Below are 21,338 nucleotides of genomic sequence, written 5' to 3'. Positions count from 1 at the left end.
CATCTACAAGCCCTTTAAGTAAGTAATCATTTATTCTCAGCTTCCCTCTGGTCACATTATGCAGCTCTTTCTTTATCTGCATCTTCCGAGCTTGGGTACTTATTCTATACATCTTCCCACGAAGGTGTCCATAGCCTCCTTAAGCGTTTATACATCTTGTGTATAATCATAGAATCTGTCACACTAAATAGACAACCAATATAGCATCTTTCTGACTCTTTTATGCCATGCTTTATATGCCTACACTTGTGAGGGGTGGGATCACATGTGATGAACTCCCAATATTCTTTTCCCATAAGGAAATTGGTTAGCTCAACTTCCATGCTTGGAAGTTATTCTTGTCTCTAAACTTCCATGCTTGGAAGTTATTCTTATCCCTAAAATTTTATGCTTGGAAGTTATTCTTGTCCATCTTCTCGCTCATAATCTAGGATGAACATTAGACATGATTATTTGTAGCAACTTACCAAATGGTGCGTTCAAAAAACTTCTGCACTTGCAGTAAGCTTGCAATCTCCAATACATTGGTACTATATAATAATATGTAAACATGTTATACTATAACTACAGGTGAACTAGTCATATAACCATACATCTACCAACACCTTTAACACTTAGATTCTCTTTATAGACTGTCCTGTAACCAAATCTTTGTCGTAACTTTGCACCGAACCAAAAATTGGGCATGTACAGTCAAAATTGACACTTTTATAAAATGCATGTGAAAAACTTATAGAGCCAAAATGGGGCTTGAAATGCAAAAGTTTTTCTTACACACAATATGGTCTTCTTCCTTCATCCAAGAGAATGCCTCAATCTGAGACGATGACTTCCATGTCTACTTGTAGCTCTCACAACTACCAAAGGTGTTGCTCCAAAATCAATTGAGGGAAAAAGATGGAAATACCTTACCCGTGTATTGCTTCCTTGCTTGTCTTGTTCTTGCCTCTTGCTTTCCTCCTTAGCTCTCTCACGAACCAGAGCTCTGATACCATAAAGAGAATGTGGGGGAAAGGGAGAGCTCAAGAGTTCCTTGAAAGCAAAAACACACACATAAGAGAGAGCAAGACACTAAAAAGAGATAGATGGCTGAATTTTCTTATATCTTCTTCCTTTCTCTACAACCATAACCTAAAGGATAAGAGTACATACTCTAAGGGAAAGTACTCTCCTACTATAACATACAATGGTCGGTCCATAACCCGACTATATGAGCTGGCATCACTCTAGTAATCCAAATATGGTTGTCTCACAGCTTGTCGTCCCACTGGCCATATATCAACCATAATCTCACCAACCGTGCCAGTGTCATAAGTGTGGAAGCTATTACCCAGACGAGTCATCAATGTCTTCAGTACTAGTTGAGCTAGATATCTCAACATATGTGAGCACACATGTATGCATGCATATGTGAGTACCCTTGTATTCATGTACACAAAGTCATTGTGCCTTTAACAAATTTTGACTTCCAAGAAATCTTCTTTGTGCATGTAGGGCATTCAAGAGTCTAAAAAAGCACATGTTGTGTGATATCTAAGCAATCTTTATATTTTTTTCATTGTCTTTTCCCTATTCTTTCATTGTGAAGTTGTGCAGTGTGAACTTGTGCACACATGAAACATTTCAAACAAGTTACCACCTATGTCACAAGTTCACATTTTAGTGTGAACTTGTGAACACATTAAACATTTCAAACAAGTTACCACCTATGTCAAATATAAAATATAATAATCTTCTTATCAGTTAGTCATTTTTTGTAATACCACATTTAGTTCTTCAAAAAGAAATTGAACTATAGTTTGGATATACCAATACACATTTTGTTCAAATGAACTAAAAAAGCACTTCTTTTCATTAAATGCATATAGCTATTTTAACTTATTTAAGATTTATGAGGTACCTTGAATGAAATGTTAACATCAAAGTGTAGTTTTCCCATCTAGAGTTATGATAAATAATGATGGGCTCGGAAGATGCAAGATGCACATCATTTGAAAAAGCACACTTTTTGTTTAAGTCGCATGTATGCATGATACAATTTTGTGAATATGTGCTCACTATGGTGCGTGATTTTGCCAACATCAAAAAGTAATTTTAATATAAACAAATGTGAAGGTTGGAACAATTAGATGATGCTTAACATGGGTATGAAGGAGCCTACTTAGAGGTGACAAGATTTTTCAGTAGCTCTAGGCTCATCGTTTTGTATAAGCAATGGAGAATATAACGTCCCTTTACTAGGATGAGCTTGCATGTGATAAGGGTATGTGAACATTTTTTGAGGAGAGTGTGATACCTAACATTTTTTAGCTTGCATATGATAAGGGTATGTGAACGTTTTTGAGGAGAGTGTGATACCTAACATTCTGGGGAAGCTACCCTTAGATTTTTAATTGACATTGTAGGGTTAAAGGTTCTAGAGATAATGACAACCCAATGACAAAATAAAAGGGCATTACAACAAACATGCCTATGGATGTAAATGGGAAAATATGATATGTGGCCACTTTTCATTTTTTAAACACATCATGTGATAGGTACTCTATCACAATTACAAGTTGGAAGGCTTTATCAAGAGCGTTAAGAAGAGACCCACACCAATTGGACACCCTTCTCCAAGGGGAGACCCATACAAAGTGGACCCATGCAAACTGTGGACACCCCTTCTCTAATGTTGTTGGAAACCTTTACCTAGTAAGAAAAGAAACTTCTTTCTAGAATTGAAGGTGATAGATAAAACATTGTTGAGATGCCCCACCTTGTCGAGGTTTAAAAAGTTATGAGGCAAAAATGCAAACTTGAGGTCTACTGTGTATATAATTTTTATACAAGCATTGCTCTTTCATCTCCTTGTATGCATCTACTTGTTAGACAATTTACAATGGTCATCAAACACATCCTAATCAAAACCGATAATTTTTATAAAATGTAAGGAAGATAAAGCATGTGTGCATGTATGTGTGTGTGTGTGAGAGAGAGAGAGAGAGAGAGAGGAGGAGGAGGAGGAGGAGGAGGAGGAGGGAGGGAGGTGGGGGGGTGCGGGGTGTGACGGCACGACACTGTGGGGTGAGGGCACCGTACGACGCTCGTGCGCGGGGGGGCTGCAAGGGGCCAACAGGAGGGGTGGGGGGTGTGGCGCTCCTAATCAAAGGTTAGTAGTTTCATGCACCTAGATGCCATCATAGGTCTAACATGAAAACACACACACACTCTCACTCACTCTCTCTCTCTCTCTCTCTCTCACACACACACACCCACCAACCCAACCACACTCTCACTCACTCTCTCTCTCTCTCTCTCTCTCTCACACACACACACACACACCCACCAACCCAACCACCTTAATACCAAATTTGACTCTTACCTTTTCCCCCTCTTCTTTTTTTCCCTCCTCTCAATGTTAATTCATAAATTCTAACAGTTATAAGCGTTAGACCTGCTATATCAGCCCAATTGGAAATTTACATAAAAAAGTAGAGATATAATAGATTGGAGGGGCCTCGCTTCTATGAGACGTTTCTTTCTCTCTTTTGTTCCTGCATCTTGGGCACATGCAAGCATCTCTCTCCTTGATGGGCTCTTCGTGGATACCACTGATCTCTTCTGTATTGACTACTGCTTGATCTCCTGCATTGTTTTGCAGCGCGATTCTCTCAAAGAGGTTCGAATCCCTTCCCTTCTCCTACCATGCTGATTATGCTAAATCTTAATGTATGTTTCACTCATTGATCTGTCTTTCCAAATGCGTTTATGTAAACGCAATGGTAAATCTTTTGCATTCCGCCCACAAAAGCATTGCAGCTGTAATCGTCGAAATGCAGGTCTCTACTTCATTTCTGTTTAATGATTGCCTTAAGCCCTGATTATTCCCCCATGTAGCTTGCTTTCTGGATCTCTTGCTATGATTGTCTTAAGCCTTCTGTAATTTATTCACCACCTTCTTAAAGATTGTATTATGCCCTGATTACCGTCCAAATTAACTTGTAGTGGGGATCTCTTGCTATGGCAATTCATTTGAGCGTTCTGTAGTCTACCCACCATCCCCTTATTGGTTTATTATACCCTAATTATCGCCCTGACCTGTAGTTCTCTTGCTGTGGCAATGTCTTTTTTCGACTACCCATTAGCCTTCTTAAATCAAGTCACTAGCCTTTTTTGCTCTGCATTGAGAAATCCCATATGTTTTTCCTCTCATGTACAACATATTTTGGGTGCTGCAATGGAAAGGACAATATGGTCTTTAGTGTTAGCCTTCATCATAGCTGACCTTGCTGTTCACCTCCCAACAAATGATGAAAACTCAGCCTGGTGATTTATGTATGACAGTCTGAGTGCTTAGGTGACTTTATCATTAATGATAATTTACACCTACCTCCTTTGGAAGGTGAGCATGTTAGTGGGGATGTAGGAACACGTAGTGTATGCTATGCATTGTGAAATTAGGGGTACAAACTTTTGTGAATAGACTCTCACAAAGGCAGTAGAGAACTTTGCCCCATACACGACATCCCTATGTCGTACTCCATGGAATAGCTTGAAGGGAGCACTGTCTTAGTATAACACATGTATGTATGTATGTACATAAGTGCGTTTGGTAGAATAACGAGATGGGCTCGCATATTTCATTATTTTTGGGCATATGAAATTATCCAATGATAACCCAACTGCATTTCCATATCCCTATCAAGTACCATTAGTGCACCTTTGAGAATTTTCCCCAAGGAAGCGAAACAACCCAAGCAAAGTTCTTTACTTTTACTATTCGTCAACGATGCCCAAGGTCTAAAACATTGGAAGGATTGCCCAAGTAGGCTATCATTTTTTTACAAGGTGGTTTGAAAAAAAAAACGTTGATGCAATAAGCATGGAGATGAACATTTGAGTTTGGTCTACATCTTGGTCCTCATATTCTATGACCCATTGAAGGGGGGGAAACCCCTCTCAAAAAATGCAACCAAGTGCCTTCTGATGTCTGGGTGTGGATGGATGGCATCCTCTAGTTGCCAAGGGTTTTGCAAACACATTTCAAAAATCTTTTGTAAGTTCTGAACCTTCACTAAATGCTTCGTACATGGATGGGGGTAAAAAGTCAAGGGTAGTTGCTGCTCTGGATTCTCTCGTGTGAGTGTCGCCTCTTTCTCCCAGCTTTGACATGGAGCTTGTATAGGCTAATCCTGGGGGCAGGGTCTCTGGCTGTATCCATGTCCCATAAATATGTATCTGTGCTAGATGTCATCTCTGATAAGTCTATGCAGTTCTTGGCTGTGTATTGCATGTGGCTGCCCTTGGTATTGACATGGCGGTAATGGGAGAGAAAGAGAGAGAGAGAGAGAGAGAGAGAAAGTGTCTAATCTGTGTCTTCCATGAGACTTGCAGGCAAGGCAATGAGAATCATGAAGCTTTCTCTAGTGCCCTTGCTTTTTCTATGCATGATCGCTGCAAGGGAACGGATTTCATGTGAGGCTTCAAGGAAAATGTCTTTTAAAGGAGTAGAAGCAGAAACCAGTGGGCAGACTTATGGGGTTCGACTGCTCTTTTCAAGGAGGATTTTAGCAGAAGATAAAAAAGAATCAAATGATACGGAGAGTGAGCTAATGCTGCTGGATGAGAGGGAGGATCAAAACCTTGAAGTAACAACAGAGGAAGAAAGTAAAGCAGTACAATCAGAGCAAAATAAACCTGTTCAGAAAGTCTCACAGGTAGAGGAACAGCAAGCAGAGTCTTTGATGGAAGAGAAACAGGTGAAGATAGAAGAGGAAAAAGTTGAGAAGAAGAAGAAACCCAAAGAGAAAGAATTGAAGTCAGAACCAAGTGGAGATGCTGATTTGGACTCGGTATCTGTCACAAAGGGAAGTGATGAGGAAAAGTTGGCAAAAAAATTTGTATCGAAAACCAAAAGGAAGCCTGCCACTAAAGAGAAGGTGCTGGAGAGTGAAACGGAAGCTTTCATTGAGCAGAAGATGTCTAATGATAAAATGGTAGAGAAGTTGCAAGAGGAGGGAAAAGGAGTGACAAAGGGAAAGGAAGAGGTGAAGGAAGACATGGAGGAGTCATCCAGCAACAAAACATTGGAAGACAAAGCTGTCAAAGAGGAAGCTGAAGCCTTGTCAGTCGAGGTTACACAGGCAGGTGCGTCAGAAACAAAAATGGAAGGAGGGGTGGAAGCCTTGGTATCAAAGGTAATCAAAGAAGAGAATGGGGGGGACAAGGTTCAGGAAAATTCACAAACCAAAGGGGAAACGGGTATTGATTCAGAGTTGACTCCAAGGAAAAGGCAAGGAAGCCCAGAGGACTCTAAGCATTTTAAAGGAAAGAATGTAAAAGAGAAGCCATCAAAGGAAAAGGCAGAAAAAGAGAAACCCAAGGTGAAAGCTCAAGTTTTGGAAGAGGAAATGGAAGTCGAGGAATTCAACCCCGACAGTAAGGAGTCTGGTCCAGCAACAAAAGCAAAGCAAGGAGGGAAGAAATCATCAGAATCTCTGTTAGGGTCAGAGCTAGTAGAAGAAGATTTGGATGCCAAGGCTGAAGAGAAGCTTGAAACAAAATCAGGAGAAACTTTTGACCTACAGTCAAAGCAGATGGAGACACAAGATGTGGCTAAAATGGAGGGAAAAGGTAAAAAGAAGAAAGAAAAATCCTCCAAGAAAACTAAAAAAGAGGAAAAGCTAAGTGCCATGGACATTCAAAGCTTGGATAAGGGAACAGAGGAGGGGACTAAATCCAATGGGACGTCATTGAGCAAACCATTAAAAGTAAAAGAAGGAAAGAAATCTCCGGATCCAGAGCCAAGGTCAGAGATAGTGGATGTAGTGGATATAAGCACCAAGTCTGAAGAGTTTGTCACAAAACAGAATCAAACTGAAGTCCAAAAAAACTCAAAAGGGATTCAAGATGAGCCTTCAAAGACCCAAAAACAGGAGGAAATTCCTGTTGTTGAGGTCTGGGCTACTACAAAGGATAAGGGAACAGAGAAGGGGACTAAATCCAATGCTACATCATTGAGCAAACCAATAGAAGTAAAAGAAGGAAAGAAAGCTCTGGATTCAGAGATAATTGTCACAAAACAGAACCAAACTAAAGTCCCAAAACCCTCAAAAAGGACTCAAGATGAGCCTTCAAAGACCCAAAAACAGGAGGAAATGCCTATTGTCGATGGATGGGCTATTACAAAGGATAAAGAAACAGAGAATGGGACTAAATCCAATGCTACATCATTGAGCAAACCGATAGAAGTAAAAGAAGGAAAGAAAGCTCCCGATCTGGAGCCAAAGCCAGAGATAATGGAATTAGTGGATATGAGCACCAAGACTGAAGAGATTGTGACAAACCGGAACCAAACCTCAAAAGGAACTCAAGATGCTTCAAAGACCCAAAAACAGAAGGAAATGCCTGAGGTAGAGGTCCTGGCTACTACTGCTGAGAGAAATGTGTCTACAAAGGAGGTCAGTGAAAAAGCTCAACGGTCTGAGGTTGTGGAAGAGTCAGTTACATCATCTGTCCCAGGGAATGATGATGATGACGATGAGTATGGTGACTTCATGCAAGACTTTGTTGACCTCCCTTCAAAAATCCAAGATACTGCACAGAAGGTGGCTGACCACCTCGGCCCCAACATACAGAAAATCACTGACACATCCAAAGTCTACTTCAAGAAAGCCAATCAGCAAATCACTGAAAGCTTTTCACCCTTGGTAGGAAAGCAGTTTGCTCCCCTTTTGGCTTCTCTAATCTCTTATTGTCTGCTACTTGTTCCGCTTGCTGTTGTTATATTTCTGTTTGAGCACATCCGAGCACTTCTCTCTATACAGAAAGTCCTTCTCTTTGTGAACATCTATCTTGCCGCCTACTTTGTGACCCTTTTGTTGGCAACATTCATCATTGGAGAACCTATGACCTTCTTTTACAAGAGCTCTGCATCCGGCTACATCCATTTGCAGCTTCTGCAGGCATTGGGCTACATGATCTACTTCATCTTACAGACATTTGATTTGGTTTCCTCTTGCTCTTCAGAGACACTTCCTGTCAAGGTAACAGTGGTATTGCAATGGTTTGTGGTATTTATGATAGGGTTCCATTACTATGTTACAGTTTTCCACCGAGCAATGGCTCTGAAAGGGCCACACACCAGCTGGAAGATTTATGGGATTTACAGTATTTCCTTCTGCATCCTGTGCCTGTTTGCAAGGATAAAGCGAACCAAGAGGGGCTATTCTCAGCTGGGGGACATCAACATGAACAAGAAGAACTAGAAGTATTTGACTGGAAATGCATACAAAAAAGGATTTTAGGTCTGTACAGATGAGGGCTCCCCAGTGCTTATTCAGCTTGAAATAATGTACAGGTGTTTTCAACATACTTGTGGAGGTTGGCATTGATGGGTGCATGCTAGCTATGCTTAGAGATAAATGCTATGGAGTGTTATGAAGTGACAGCTAGAATTGTACACTCAAGTACTTATTGCTGTTGAACTGAGGCATCTGCTGTCCATCACACACGAACCTGCATTTTCTGTCAGCGTATGCTGACCCGATTCTGTGACTGTATTTATGAAACCACCCATGTGGGTGCCCATCTCAGATTCATTAGGCAGATTGATGAAAAGATCTGTGGCAGCTTTGCAGTTTTTTACTCTTTTTTTCTGCAATCAAATAACCGAGGATGTATCTTCCACTCTTAACCAAGAATGCTATGTTAACCAGTTTTGAATACATATTGTCTTGGCCAGGCTGGCTTCTTAAGGATCTAGTTACCAAGGTTTCATATGCATCTAGGTGTGTAGTATTATGCATACAGCTAATGGCACTGTTGACCTTATTTTTTGTGGGATATATATTATGAAGATTGGAGAGGCATTGGCTGCCTTCTCTCTCTTATGGGATGTTGTAAGGATAGAGGAGATTTTAAAGTCTCCTCTGCAACCTTTAAAAAGAAAACTAGAAAGATTGGTGCAATTCTTGATCTCATGCTTATTAGAGAGATTATTGTAACTAAAGATAAGCCTCTGGTTAAAGCTCTCTACTCCATGTAATCTCCCCCACCAACGATAGGATTTGACGCCCATCTTCCCTTCCGAGGGCCGTCTACCCGTCGTACGAAGGCCAACTTGAGACGAAACCTGTCAAAGGACTAGCTAGACAAAAAATTTCCCTTCCATAAGGATGTGCAAAAAATTTATACACATGTCAAAAGAAGGACAACTTTTTGAAATGTCCTTCAAAACAAAATTTAAAATTATATGTTGGTATTGCGCAAGGGTGGTTCACTGGTTGTTTTGATATGTGCGTGGGACCTGGGTGCAACAAAAGGGCAAGCGACCTTGTTATATGAAACGGTCCCTTCAATAAAGGCTTCCCGTGAGAATAAGCCCTTGGCCCTTGGGCCTTAAGCAACTTGAAGAATATTAAAAGAAAAAGCCAACTGCAGCGGCCAGCTTGCATGCTAAATTAATGTCATTGTCATTGCTAATTTTGGTAAATTGGTAGTTGAAAATTTGAAAAGCGAACGCCCATTCCTGAATCCCAAACAGCTGTCTCTCTCTCTCTCCCTCTCGTCGTATGAGCCTTGCATGAGTCGTAGGCTGTAGCCTGTACTATGTAGGTTAAATTCTCTCTCTCTCGCCTGCATGGTAGAAACTTGAAAGTCGCCCTCTCTCTCTCTCTCTCTCTCTCTCTCTCTCTCTCTCTCTCTCTTCGCCACTTCATATCAGCAGCCAATCGCCTGCATGGTAGATACTAGAAACTTGAAAGTCGCCCTCTCTCTCTCTCTCTTGAGCATCATGATTCATAATTCATTTATTCACCTACGCTTGCAACCTGCAAGTTGCATCTCTCTCTCTCTCTCTCTCTTTTTGAATCTTGCTTCTTGAAAGGGCTGGAAAAAAGGCGCCTTCTAAGTTCTTGAAAGGGCTGGAAAAAAGCCCAGGTAATGGGCCAAGCACTTTGGGCATGTGTGTGTGTATGACGTCCAAGCCTCAAGGGCCAAGGCCCAAGGGTGTGAAACGTGCAACCATTTTTGTGTGTGAAGAAACAGGCCGAACAACAAGCATTCCAAAGAGTGGATTTTGCCTCTTCTACTCAAAACTGCGAACTCATTGCTCAACCAATTCTCAAACGGAGCATACCACGACGCTCCTTGTGGTGAGCTCTACATGCTTATGCAAGTTGTTCAATACATGTGTGATCTTCGTCAGTGTGTGTATTTTGCCTTATGCGTGTGTGTGAGGTCGTATGATGAGCGTGTGAAAGAGAGGAAGTGATTCAAGTTTTTGCAAGTGTAGAGGTGGGAAGGATGGCCCAAGTGATGGCCAAAAAGCTTTTATTCTCAAGTCTTGACTCTCCACTTCAAATATTTTTAGCTATTAACAACTCATGAGTTATTGTGTAAAAACAATGCACTCTCAAACTGAGAGTCTTGCAATTGCAACCCACTCTCAAACTTGGGTTTCATGCTTTGTAGGACACAATCAAGCTTCATCCACGGCATCATCTGGAGTCATCTGACTTCTAGTTCTAAGTCTTTCAAATAGTGAACACAATCTATATGGACCAAAGACATCATCCAAGGCATTCAAGAGTCATCGAGTTTTGAGATGACATTGATTACAACCACCACATTATCTCCAAGATCTAAAGGTTGGTCTTCTTTTCACGCATTATCTTTACTTGTGAATTCTATGACTACTTGCACAAGACATGAAATTGTTGGCATACTAAGCATGAAGCTTAATAATGTATTTATTCAAAGAACACTTTGCCTACACGATAGACTAAGGATAGAAAAAGATATGAGATTTATAGCAGTATCTTGAAAACTTCACAGCATTTCAAATCACATTATTATTTATTGTTATGTAGAGAATATGGCGCCACTTGGTCGACCTGAAAAAAGCAAAAAACAAAAAACCCTTGAGCAATCTCTTGGGCTTCATGGTCTAGTTACTAATGTAACAAGTGATCAACGTAATGCTGCCACTTCTAGTCAAGTTGTGGCTGCACAAGAAGCCACAAAAGAGAAAAAAAAGTATGAGCGGATTTTCTTGGAAAGTTGGAAAATTCTGCATACATGGGTTTTCCCTGTTGATGGGCCTGATGGAAAAGAGAGGCTCAAATGCAGGTGGTGTACCTATGCACACAAAAGGAATCCTTATGCTCAACCTCAAGGTGCTACAACTAAACAAAGGAGTGCCTTAGATGAGCATAGTCTCTCTAAAGAGCATATACAGGCAAAGGCTATGTGGGAACAACATGAGAGACGCTCACCACTTCCCATTGAGAAGCATATTGCGATTATGACAGATGATGAGAAGGACAGGATTGTCACGGTCATGCAAAGCATGTGGTATGTACTCAAAAGAAATTTACCTCTTGAAGAGTTTCCACACCAATGCAACTTTCAAAGATTTTTGCGCACACCTAATATGCCAATTACTAGTGAGTACTCTGTGTACACTAGTTAGGAAAGGAATTTACCAAGGCAATCAAACATGTATATTGGAATAGATTAAAGAAGGACATTGTTGAGAGTCCTTTTTACTCTATTCAAATCGATGAGAGTACTGATATTAGTACAAAACAATACATGATTGTTTACATCACGTACATGCAAAATTGTGGAAATGGCCCAATATGTACATGCTTTGTGGAACTCTTGCCAATCGAAAATGGTGATGCAGAGGCCTTAAGTAAAACTTTGCTTGACTTTTTGGCCAAAATGGAGTTGCCTTTGCACAAGATGATTGGTATTGCTACCGATGGTGCAAGTGTCATGAGACAGGCTCAGCAAATGGTGTGGTTGCAAGGTTGAAGCAAAATATTCCACATCTTTTGAGCTTTCATTGTGTTGCTCATAGGGAGTCACTTGCAGCTGGAGATGCATTTAAAGTGTTCAAAGAGTTCAAGTTTGTGGATAAAATTGCAAAAAAGCTCTTTGAGTGGGTTTGTAGATCGGCAAAGAGACATGTAGCTCCTGCAGAAGTTGTAAAGGCATTCAATCTTGGTAGACATGGAAAATTGAAATTGTTAAAGATGCACGATGTAAGGTGGTTGTCTCGAGGTCAAGTCATGGTTAGAGTGGTGCATCTGATGCTAGCTTTGTTGACAGCATTGAAGCATGAAGATAGTGAGTTATATGCATCATTGACAAACTATAAGGTGCAATTTCTTTTGAATTTCTTTGCCGATGTGCTTGGAGAATTAAATGTGCTCAATTGCAAGCTGCAAGAAACTCTACATATAGTGATTGAGAATTTAGTAATGATGGCTACTACTTATGTTAGAAGTTTAGTGGATGCTTTATGGAATCGTTTTAAGGTTGATTTTGAGTTGTTTGAAGCTGTGAAGTATTTTAGTCCAAGAGACTATAATGAAGATTTAGAAAAGCTTGATGATGCTCTTTGCAAGCACTTTGGAAAGGAATCTGGCTCTTTCATGAATGAGGTTGAATGCAAAGGAGAGCGTAGATCTTTTGTCTCACGGATGCGAAATTGTTTTAAGCAAAAGAATATGCATACTGCTTGGCAAGATTGTTGTAACCATGAAGGATGGGAATTCTCTTTTCCATGGACTATGAAGCTTTGGAGAGCCTTGCTTTTGTTACCTCTTTCATCTATAGCATGTGAGAGAGGTTTCTCAAAGATGAATAAAATCAAGGACAAGTTTCGGAATAGGTTATCCCTTGATATGTTGGGATTGGTGATGTTTGTGGGATTGAATACTCCCAAGGTAAACAACCCTGAAGAGATGCTTTGGGATGAATGTTTTGAAGCTTAGAAAGCTATGAAGAGTAGAAGATCAAGATCCATGGAGACCACTTCTATGCGAGAAGCTTGAATTTGAAGTTTCCTTCTTATGCATTTTGGATTTTTAGGTTCCAGGGCACTTTTTACCCTCTTTAAGAGGGGTTTCTTCCCTGGGTTTTTATTTGCTTTCTATTAGATTGGCCTTGTATACATTATATTCAATTTGCATATTCAACTGCTTAATGTGAAGATTTTGTTGAAGATTTTTAGATTAAGGTGAGATTAAGTGATTTAAATATTGTATGAAGTGAAGATCTTGTCTAATTCATTTAAAGTTATCATGAAAATCTCTCTCTTATGATGTAAGTTGTTTATATGAATTCAAATAAATTTACTTTGGATAAATGTAGTGATAAAAGTTACCATGAGATGATGATTGTACGATCTTCTGTGTTAGTACCATAAATTTATAACTTTTTCTTATATAGATAAATATGGATATGCTTTTAAATGTCAATAAGTATTATGCATAACTGATAACGATCTTAAAATAAAATCTTGTAAACACAATACAAAATTCTTTGTATCTATTTGTACATGACTCAAGCATCACGATGATCTTTCGATAGGAAAATTTTTTATTCATCTGTCATTGTCTAGACGGGCATTGTAGAAATTTGTTCTTCTTGAAAGAAGGGCAAAATTTTTAGGTGTCTGTCATATGAAAGATTTGGGTGCCCTTCAAATCCTATCGCTGTCCCCCACGTTCTTAATATAAAGCCTTTAATTAGAAAAAAAAAAACTAGAAGCCGATTTTCAAATGCAAGTCACAAATTTGACAAAATTGAGATTGGTCCTGAGCTGAAGCTGGAGCTCACTCCCACGCCATCGCCCTGCCCTATGGGGCTGCACATCGCAAGGCGAAGGTATGGGGGCCTACGAACAGGGGAAGGGAGGGTTTGGCCTCTGCTCCTTGCGCCTGTGTGCAGCCGCCCCTTCTCCTACCAACGCCGACTGCTACCTCCCACCTGCCCCCCTTCTGCCTACAGCCCTTTCCGCCTGCAGCCCACGCCTCCCTTCCACCACCCCCTCTTCTGTCGGGTGGCCCCCATGCTGTGGCACCCTTGCCTTTCCAGCGTCCCCTCCCCCATCACCTCTCCCCTCCTTCGTGCTAATATCCTCTCTCGTCCCTGCCATTTTTCTACCTCAATCCCACCTTTGTCTCCCTCGCCTCAACAACCCTCCCCTCCTTGCCATGTTGCTTCCCTGCCTTACCCTCTTCCCCGCCTCCCCTCCCCTTATCCTCTCTCTTGTCTTCCCCTCTCTTGTCTTCACATTCAGGTGTTTATCGCTCTCGGGGGTCTTTATCTATGGTGGCAAGTTTCATCTTCTAGTCTTGAACGCTCAAGAGGACTCCATGGCCTGCTCCGTCATCCTCGACCGAGACCGCATCCCTTGCCTATCCTTTTCAGAAGATCTTCAGCTCCTCGCTATACAACTATCGCTTCTTTGGAGGCCTCCACCTTGGTATGCAAGATTATGCCAGAAACTTGGATAGTTTAAGGATCTCTTACAACAAGCAAGCCTTCATGGCACACCTAGAAAAATCACTTAAATTCACCGGTTACTATTAGGTTGAGTTCGATTCGCTTGCAGCTTCGAACAAAGTCATGGAGTTGAGCCCTTTCGCACTGCATACGGCCCAAGCCTTCTTTGGGAGGTGGCAACACGGCTTCGACTCACGTCTGATCCTTTGGCTAGCATCTCAAGCTTTCCTGTGAGTTTGCTTTCCAAGTCTCAGGAATGAATACTTCCTCTCCTCCTTCCAGTGATACGTGGTGCTATCAGAAGAGTGATGGAATCATCCCCCACCATCGCTTTGGTTCTCGCATGGATGGTAGGGATACCATCCTTCGTATTTGCATTACCTTCTCGAAATCAATGCCTCGTTCCATTCTCCTTCCTAGTCTGAGAGGGGAACCTATTTTGCAGAGAGTTGAGTACTTTGGCCTCCTAGGCCAATGTTTCATCTAGGCAGATGGGACACCTTGCTAGAGCTTGTCCCCATCGACAATCTAGGCAAGCTACCTCCAGTTATCCCCTTGCCTCCCTCGGGGTTGGGTGGGACAGAGGCCCCCCAGGTACCAGAGCACCAAGATGTGTCCTCGTTAAGGCCGACACAAGAGAGTGGCAGACGGCTAACCTAAGGCGGAAAGACCGGTCGACTTTAAGAGCAGAGCGGTGCCGATAGGCATGCTAACCTGGCAAGATCCATGGGGATACAGTTTTGTTAGAGAATCGTTTCAAACATTTATCTTAGCAGCCCCTCGATGGTGATGCATCCCCCTGGTATCGTCGTGAGAGGAACCTGCCCTTGACCCCCCTGTTGGAGACCGTTACGTTGTTGAGATCCCCCACTAGGCTTTCAGGTTCTTTCCAAGGGGTCACTTGAACCTCCATAGCCTGCACAGATGGGCTCGAACTCTCAACCCCTGCCTCCCCCCCTCTGCAGGTGAACCTTTCTCCCACTATTGCCTTATCTCAGCCTTTGCCCATCCCTCACCCTCCCCCCCTTCCCCGCCCTTTGCTATGACTCCCCCTCTATAGCTCCCTCGGCTTCAGTTGCACTGGAACCCCCTCGTCCCCCTGTCTCTCCAAAGCACTCCTGCCACCCCCGGTTGTGCCGCCAGGGAGATAGCCGGCCAACTCGATATGCCATTTGATCCATCATTTTTTGAAGCCGATAGAGATGACCCCGTCTTCGGTGCATGCTCTCCCTTTCGAGTCACCAGATGACCCCCCTAGGATGCTGGGGCAGCAAATTGATTATAGTTTCTTCTAGTGTCTCTCCGTCGAAGACACTAGCATGTTCGAGGAGATGGTGGCTCCCGTCAGCAGGGCAGTAAAGAGGATGTTGCGGACTTCTTGAATGTAGATGCTCCAAACTCTGCACAGCAGCAGGTAGAGCCACCTTCTGAAGTACAGTTTGTCAATCCCTGCCACAAGTAGACTTCTAGTTTTTTTTTTAATTCCCTACAAGATGGGATCAGTTGATCTGCAGCAGTGCATCAGACTTTGGTACATGCTAGAAATTCCTAACTTATGATTGTTTGCAGGATTGCCTAACTGAAGATGTTGTGGACTTCTTGAATGTAGATGCTCCAAACTCTGCAGAGCAGGCAGAGCCACCTTCTGGAGTACAGTTTGTCAATCCCTGCCACATCAGCGTTAAAGAGGATGTTGCAGACTTCTTGAATGTAGATGCTCCAAACTCTGCAGCAAGCAGAGCCACCTTCTGGTACATCAGCACAGTAAAGAGGATGTTGCGGACTTCTTGAATGTAGATGCTCCAAACTCTAGCAGGCAGAGCCACCTTCTGGAGTACAGTTTGTCAATCCCTTCCACAAGTAGACTTCTAGTTTTTTTTTTAAGTCCCTACAAGATGGGATCAGTTGATCTGCAGTGCATCGGACTTTGGTACATACTAGGAATTCCTAACTTACAAACACAACACCTCAACACTATAATTTGAAGGTTGGAGTACCCTTCCAAGGGGGTCAAAACCTTCACAAGCAGGGTAAAAATAAAATTACCCTTCATAAAGAAAAGCTAGTTAAAGAAAAGCCCTTGAAAATAAAAAATTTAGGGAAAATCTAATTAAAGAAAAGCCCTTGAAAAGAAAAAAATTAGGGATGCCCTTCAAATTCTAGGCCTGCAACACCTTACTCCTGGCTTGTTGGCTCTGCACAGAGATCCCCTATCACCTCTGCCTCTTAAGCGTAAACCTTAAAAGTTGTGGGCGTCCGGCATAAGTACCTCGAGCGGCCGCCCACTCTTCAGCCGCGGCTAAAAGAGTATGCCCAGCGCGGAAGCTTGCGGCCAATAGCAGCAGCGGCAGCACCACCACTGGAGCTAGTAGACTGGTGGCGGTAGTCGGCGTTGCTGGTCGAGTAGGGGTCGGGTCCCCCACATCTTCATTGTCCACCGCCTCACGCTCCTCCGCCGAAAGCATGTGCTCGGTGGAGCATTGCCCGGTAGCCGAGGTCATCAGCGTCGTGGTTCTTTCAAACGGTCTTACTACCATCACCTCGCCCCCGTGATCAGCCCGCGCATCTCCACCCCCTTCTACTTCCACCCTGTCGAAGCCTCACACACACACACACACACACGCAGAGACACACATTAAAGAAAGAGAGAGACGCACGCAGGCGCACAAATTCTGACCTGAGCTTTGCAAGCGCTTGGGTGTATAGAGTGTTTTAAAGGGTGCAGCATTTGCAGACGAAGGAGAACCCATACCATCCTAGCAACCTGCCCTTTGCGAACAAAGATAAAACAAAAACACACACAGAGCACAGAGTGAGACGCAAAGTAGAAGATGTTGCTTCTGCGCTGATCACGTCGTTACAGCGTGTAGCTGCAAGCAATTCGCCTGCACTGTCCGCTGCACAGAGGAGAGCTACGAATTGTCCAGTCCCTACCTGCGTGAAGAATTAAATGAAAGAATCCAATAACCACAACAAACACCGTCAGTGGCAGTGCCCAACGATAGGATTTGACGCCCATCTTCCCTTCCGAGGGCCGTCTGCCCGTCGTACGAAGGAGACGAAACCTGTCAAAGGACTAGCTAGACAAAAAATTTCCCTTCCATAAGGATGTGCAAAAAATTTATACACATGTCAAAAGAAGTACAACTTTTTGAAATGTCCTTCAAAACAAAATTTAAAATTATATGTTGGTATTGTGCAAGGGTGGTTCACTGGTTGTTTTGATATGTGCGTGGGACCTGGGTGCAACAAAACGGCAAGCGACCTTGTTATATGAAACGGTCCCTTCAATAAAGGCTTCCCGTGAGAATAAGCCCTTGGCCCTTGGGCCTTAAGCAACTTGAAGAATATTAAAAGAAAAAGCCAACTGCAGCGGCCAGCTTGCATGCTAAATTAATGTCATTGTCATTGCTAATTTTGGTAAATTGGTAGTTGAAAATTTGAAAAGCGAACGCCCATTCCCGAATCCCAAACAGCTGTCTCTCTCTCTCTCCCTCTCGTCGTATGAGCCTTGCATGAGTCGTAGGCTGTAGCCTGTACTATGTAGGTTAAATTCTCTCTCTCTCGCCTGCATGGTAGAAACTTGAAAGTCGCCCTCTCTCTCGCTCTCTCTCTCTCTCTCTCTCTCTCTCTCTCTCTCTTCGCCACTTCATATCAGCAGCCAATCGCCTGCATGGTAGATACTAGAAACTTGAAAGCCGCCCTCTCTCTCTCTCTCTCTTGAGCATCATGATTCATAATTCATTTATTCACCTACGCTTGCAACCTGCAAGTTGCATCTCTCTCTCTCTCTCTCTCTCTCTCTCTCTCTCTCTCTCTCTCTCTCTCTCTCTCTCTTTGAATCTTGCTTCTTGAAAGGGCTGGAAAAAAGGCGGCTTCTAAGTTCTTGAAAGGGCTGGAAAAAAGCCCAGGTAATGGGCCAAGCACTTTGGGCATGTGTGTGTGTATGACGTCCAAGCCTCAAGGGCCAAGGCCCAAGGGTGTGAAACGTGCAACCATTTTTGTGTGTGAAGAAACAGGCCGAACAACAAGCATTCCAAAGAGTGGATTTTGCCTCTTCTACTCAAAACTGCGAACTCATTGCTCAACCAATTCTCAAACGAAGCATACCACGACGCTCCTTGTGGTGAGCTCTACATGCTTATGCAAGTTGTTCAATACATGTGTGATCTTCGTTAGTGTGTGTATTTTGCCTTATGCGTGTGTGTGAGGTCGTATGATGAGCGTGTGAAAGAGAGGAAGTGATTCAAGTTTTTGCAAGTGTAGAGGTGGGAAGGATGGCCCAAGTGATGGCCAAAAAGCTTTTATTCTCAAGTCTTGACTCTCCACTTCAAATATTTTTAGCTATTAACAACTCATGAGTTATTGTGTAAAAACAATGCACTCTCAAACTGAGAATCTTGCAATTGCAACCCACTCTCAAACTTGGGTTTCATGCTTTGTAGGACACAATCAAGCTTCATCCACGGCATCATCTGGAGTCATCTGACTTCTAGTTCTAAGTCTTTCAAATAGTGAACACAATCTATATGGACCAAAGACATCATCCAAGGCATTCAAGAGTCATCGAGTTTTGAGATGACATTGATTACAACCACCACATTATCTCCAAGATCTAAAGGTTGGTCTTCTTTTCACGCATTATCTTTACTTGTGAATTCTATGACTACTTGCACAAGACATGAAATTGTTGGCATACTAAGCATGAAGCTTAATAATGTATTTATTCAAAGAACACTTTGCCTACACTATAGACTAAGGATAGAAAAAGATATGAGATTTATAGCAGTATCTTGAAAACTTCACAGCATTTCAAATCACATTATTATTTATTGTTATGTAGAGAATATGGCGCCACTTGGTCGACCTGAAAAAAGCAAAAAACAAAAAACCCTTGAGCAATCTCTTGGGCTTCATGGTCTAGTTACTAATGTAACAAGTGATCAACGTAATGCTGCCACTTCTAGTCAAGTTGTGGCTGCACAAGAAGCCACAAAAGAGAAAAAAAAGTATGAGCGAATTTTCTTGGAAAGTTGGAAAATTCTGCATACATGGGTTTTCCCTGTTGATGGGCCTGATGGAAAAGAGAGGCTCAAATGCAGGTGGTGTACCTATGCACACAAAAGGAATCCTTATGCTCAACCTCAAGGTGCTACAACTAAACAAAGGAGTGCCTTAGATGAGCATAGTCTCTCTAAAGAGCATATACAGGCAAAGGCTATGTGGGAACAACATGAGAGACGCTCACCACTTCCCATTGAGAAGCATATTGCGATTATGACAGATGATGAGAAGGACAGGATTGTCACGGTCATGCAAAGCATGTGGTATGTACTCAAAAGAAATTTACCTCTTGAAGAGTTTCCACACCAATGCAACTTTCAAAGATTTTTGCGCACACCTAATATGCCAATTACTAGTGAGTACTCTGCGTACACTAGTTAGGAAAGGAATTTACCAAGGCAATCAAACATGTATATTGGAATAGATTAAAGAAGGACATTGTTGAGAGTCCTTTTTACTCTATTCAAATCGATGAGAGTACTGATATTAGTACAAAACAATACATGATTGTTTACATCACGTACATGCAAAATTGTGGAAATGGCCCAATATGTACATGCTTTGTGGAACTCTTGCCAATCGAAAATGGTGATGCAGAGGCCTTAAGTAAAACTTTGCTTGACTTTTTGGCCAAAATGGAGTTGCCTTTGCACAAGATGATTGGTATTGCTACCGATGGTGCAAGTGTCATGAGACAGGCTCAGCAAATGGTGTGGTTGCAAGGTTGAAGCAAAATATTCCACATCTTTTGAGCTTTCATTGTGTTGCTCATAGGGAGTCACTTGCAGCTGGAGATGCATTTAAAGTGTTCAAAGAGTTCAAGTTTGTGGATAAAATTGCAAAAAAACTCTTTGAGTGGGTTTGTAGATCGGCAAAGAGACATGTAGCTCCTGCCGAAGTTGTAAAGGCATTCAATCTTGGTAGACATGGAAAATTGAAATTGTTAAAGATGCACGATGTAAGGTGGTTGTCTCGAGGTCAAGTCATGGTTAGAGTGGTGCATCTGATGCCAGCTTTGTTGACAGCATTGAAGCATGAAGATAGTGAGTTATATGCATCATTGACAAACTATAAGGTGCAATTTCTTTTGAATTTCTTTGCCGATGTGCTTGGAGAATTAAATGTGCTCAATTGCAAGCTGCAAGAAACTCTACATATAGTGATTGAGAATTTAGTAATGATGGCTACTACTTATGTTAGAAGTTTAGTGGATGCTTTATGGAATCGTTTTAAGGTTGATTTTGAGTTGTTTGAAGCTGTGAAGTATTTTAGTCCAAGAGACTATAATGAAGATTTAGAAAAGCTTGATGATGCCTCACGACTATGGTTGGAAACTCTTTGCAAGCACTTTGGAAAGGAATCTGGCTCTTTCATGAATGAGGTTGAATGCAAAGGAGAGCGTAGATCTTTTGTCTCACGGATGCGAAATTGTTTTAAGCAAAAGAATATGCATACTGCTTGGCAAGATTGTTGTAACCATGAAGAATGGGAATTCTCTTTTCCATGGACTATGAAGCTTTGGAGAGCCTTGCTTTTGTTACCTCTTTCATCTATAGCATGTGAGAGAGGTTTCTCAAAGATGAATAAAATCAAGGACAAGTTTCGGAATAGGTTATCCCTTGATATGTTGGGATTGGTGATGTTTGTGGGATTGAATACTCCCAAGGTAAACAACCCTGAAGAGATGCTTTGGGATGAATGTTTTGAAGCTTAGAAAGCTATGAAGAGTAGAAGATCAAGATCCATGGAGACCACTTCTATGCGAGAAGCTTGAATTTGAAGTTTCCTTCTTATGCATTTTGGATTTTTAGGTTCCAGGGCACTTTTTACCCTCTTTAAGAGGGGTTTCTTCCCTGGGTTTTTATTTGCTTTCTATTAGATTGGCCTTGTATACATTATATTCAATTTGCATATTCAACTGCTTAATGTGAAGATTTTGTTGAAGATTTTTAGATTAAGGTGAGATTAAGTGATTTAAATATTGTATGAAG

General features: G+C 42.0%; 1 protein-coding gene and 4 pseudogenes across 1 annotated transcript; all 5 read left to right on the top strand.

Moving 5' to 3' along the window:
* The first annotated feature begins 3,491 nt into the window (after nt 1-3,491).
* Nucleotides 3,492-8,706, top strand: LOC147615852 (uncharacterized). Its single transcript, XM_086778454.1, has 2 exons — nt 3,492-3,661; nt 5,377-8,706. Exon 2 carries the CDS (start codon nt 5,385-5,387, stop codon nt 8,247-8,249), a length of 2,865 nt encoding a protein of 954 aa, XP_086634580.1. The 5' UTR covers nt 3,492-3,661; nt 5,377-5,384; the 3' UTR covers nt 8,250-8,706.
* Nucleotides 8,707-11,323: 2,617 nt separating this feature from the next.
* Nucleotides 11,324-12,224, top strand: LOC147615851 (uncharacterized; annotated as a pseudogene).
* Nucleotides 12,225-12,254: 30 nt separating this feature from the next.
* LOC147615850 (uncharacterized) lies at nt 12,255-12,827 on the top strand (annotated as a pseudogene).
* A 6,769-nt stretch (nt 12,828-19,596) lies between these two features.
* LOC147615849 (uncharacterized) lies at nt 19,597-20,497 on the top strand (annotated as a pseudogene).
* Nucleotides 20,498-20,527: 30 nt separating this feature from the next.
* LOC147615848 (uncharacterized) lies at nt 20,528-21,121 on the top strand (annotated as a pseudogene).
* Nucleotides 21,122-21,338: the final 217 nt, after the last annotated feature.

Source organism: Cibotium barometz, chromosome 39, assembly GCF_041138505.1.
Source record: "Cibotium barometz isolate CiBa-2024 chromosome 39, ASM4113850v1, whole genome shotgun sequence".
NCBI classification, from domain to species: domain Eukaryota; kingdom Viridiplantae; phylum Streptophyta; class Polypodiopsida; order Cyatheales; family Cibotiaceae; genus Cibotium; species Cibotium barometz.
Note: the sequence above shows the minus strand (reverse complement) of the source record. Positions and strands in the feature narration are given on the sequence as shown.

Bases quoted from the DNA above. Each gene is read 5' to 3' on its own strand.
- LOC147615852 (XM_086778454.1), top strand. From the start codon at position 5,385: ATGAGAATCATGAAGCTTTCTCTAGTGCCCTTGCTTTTTCTATGCATG.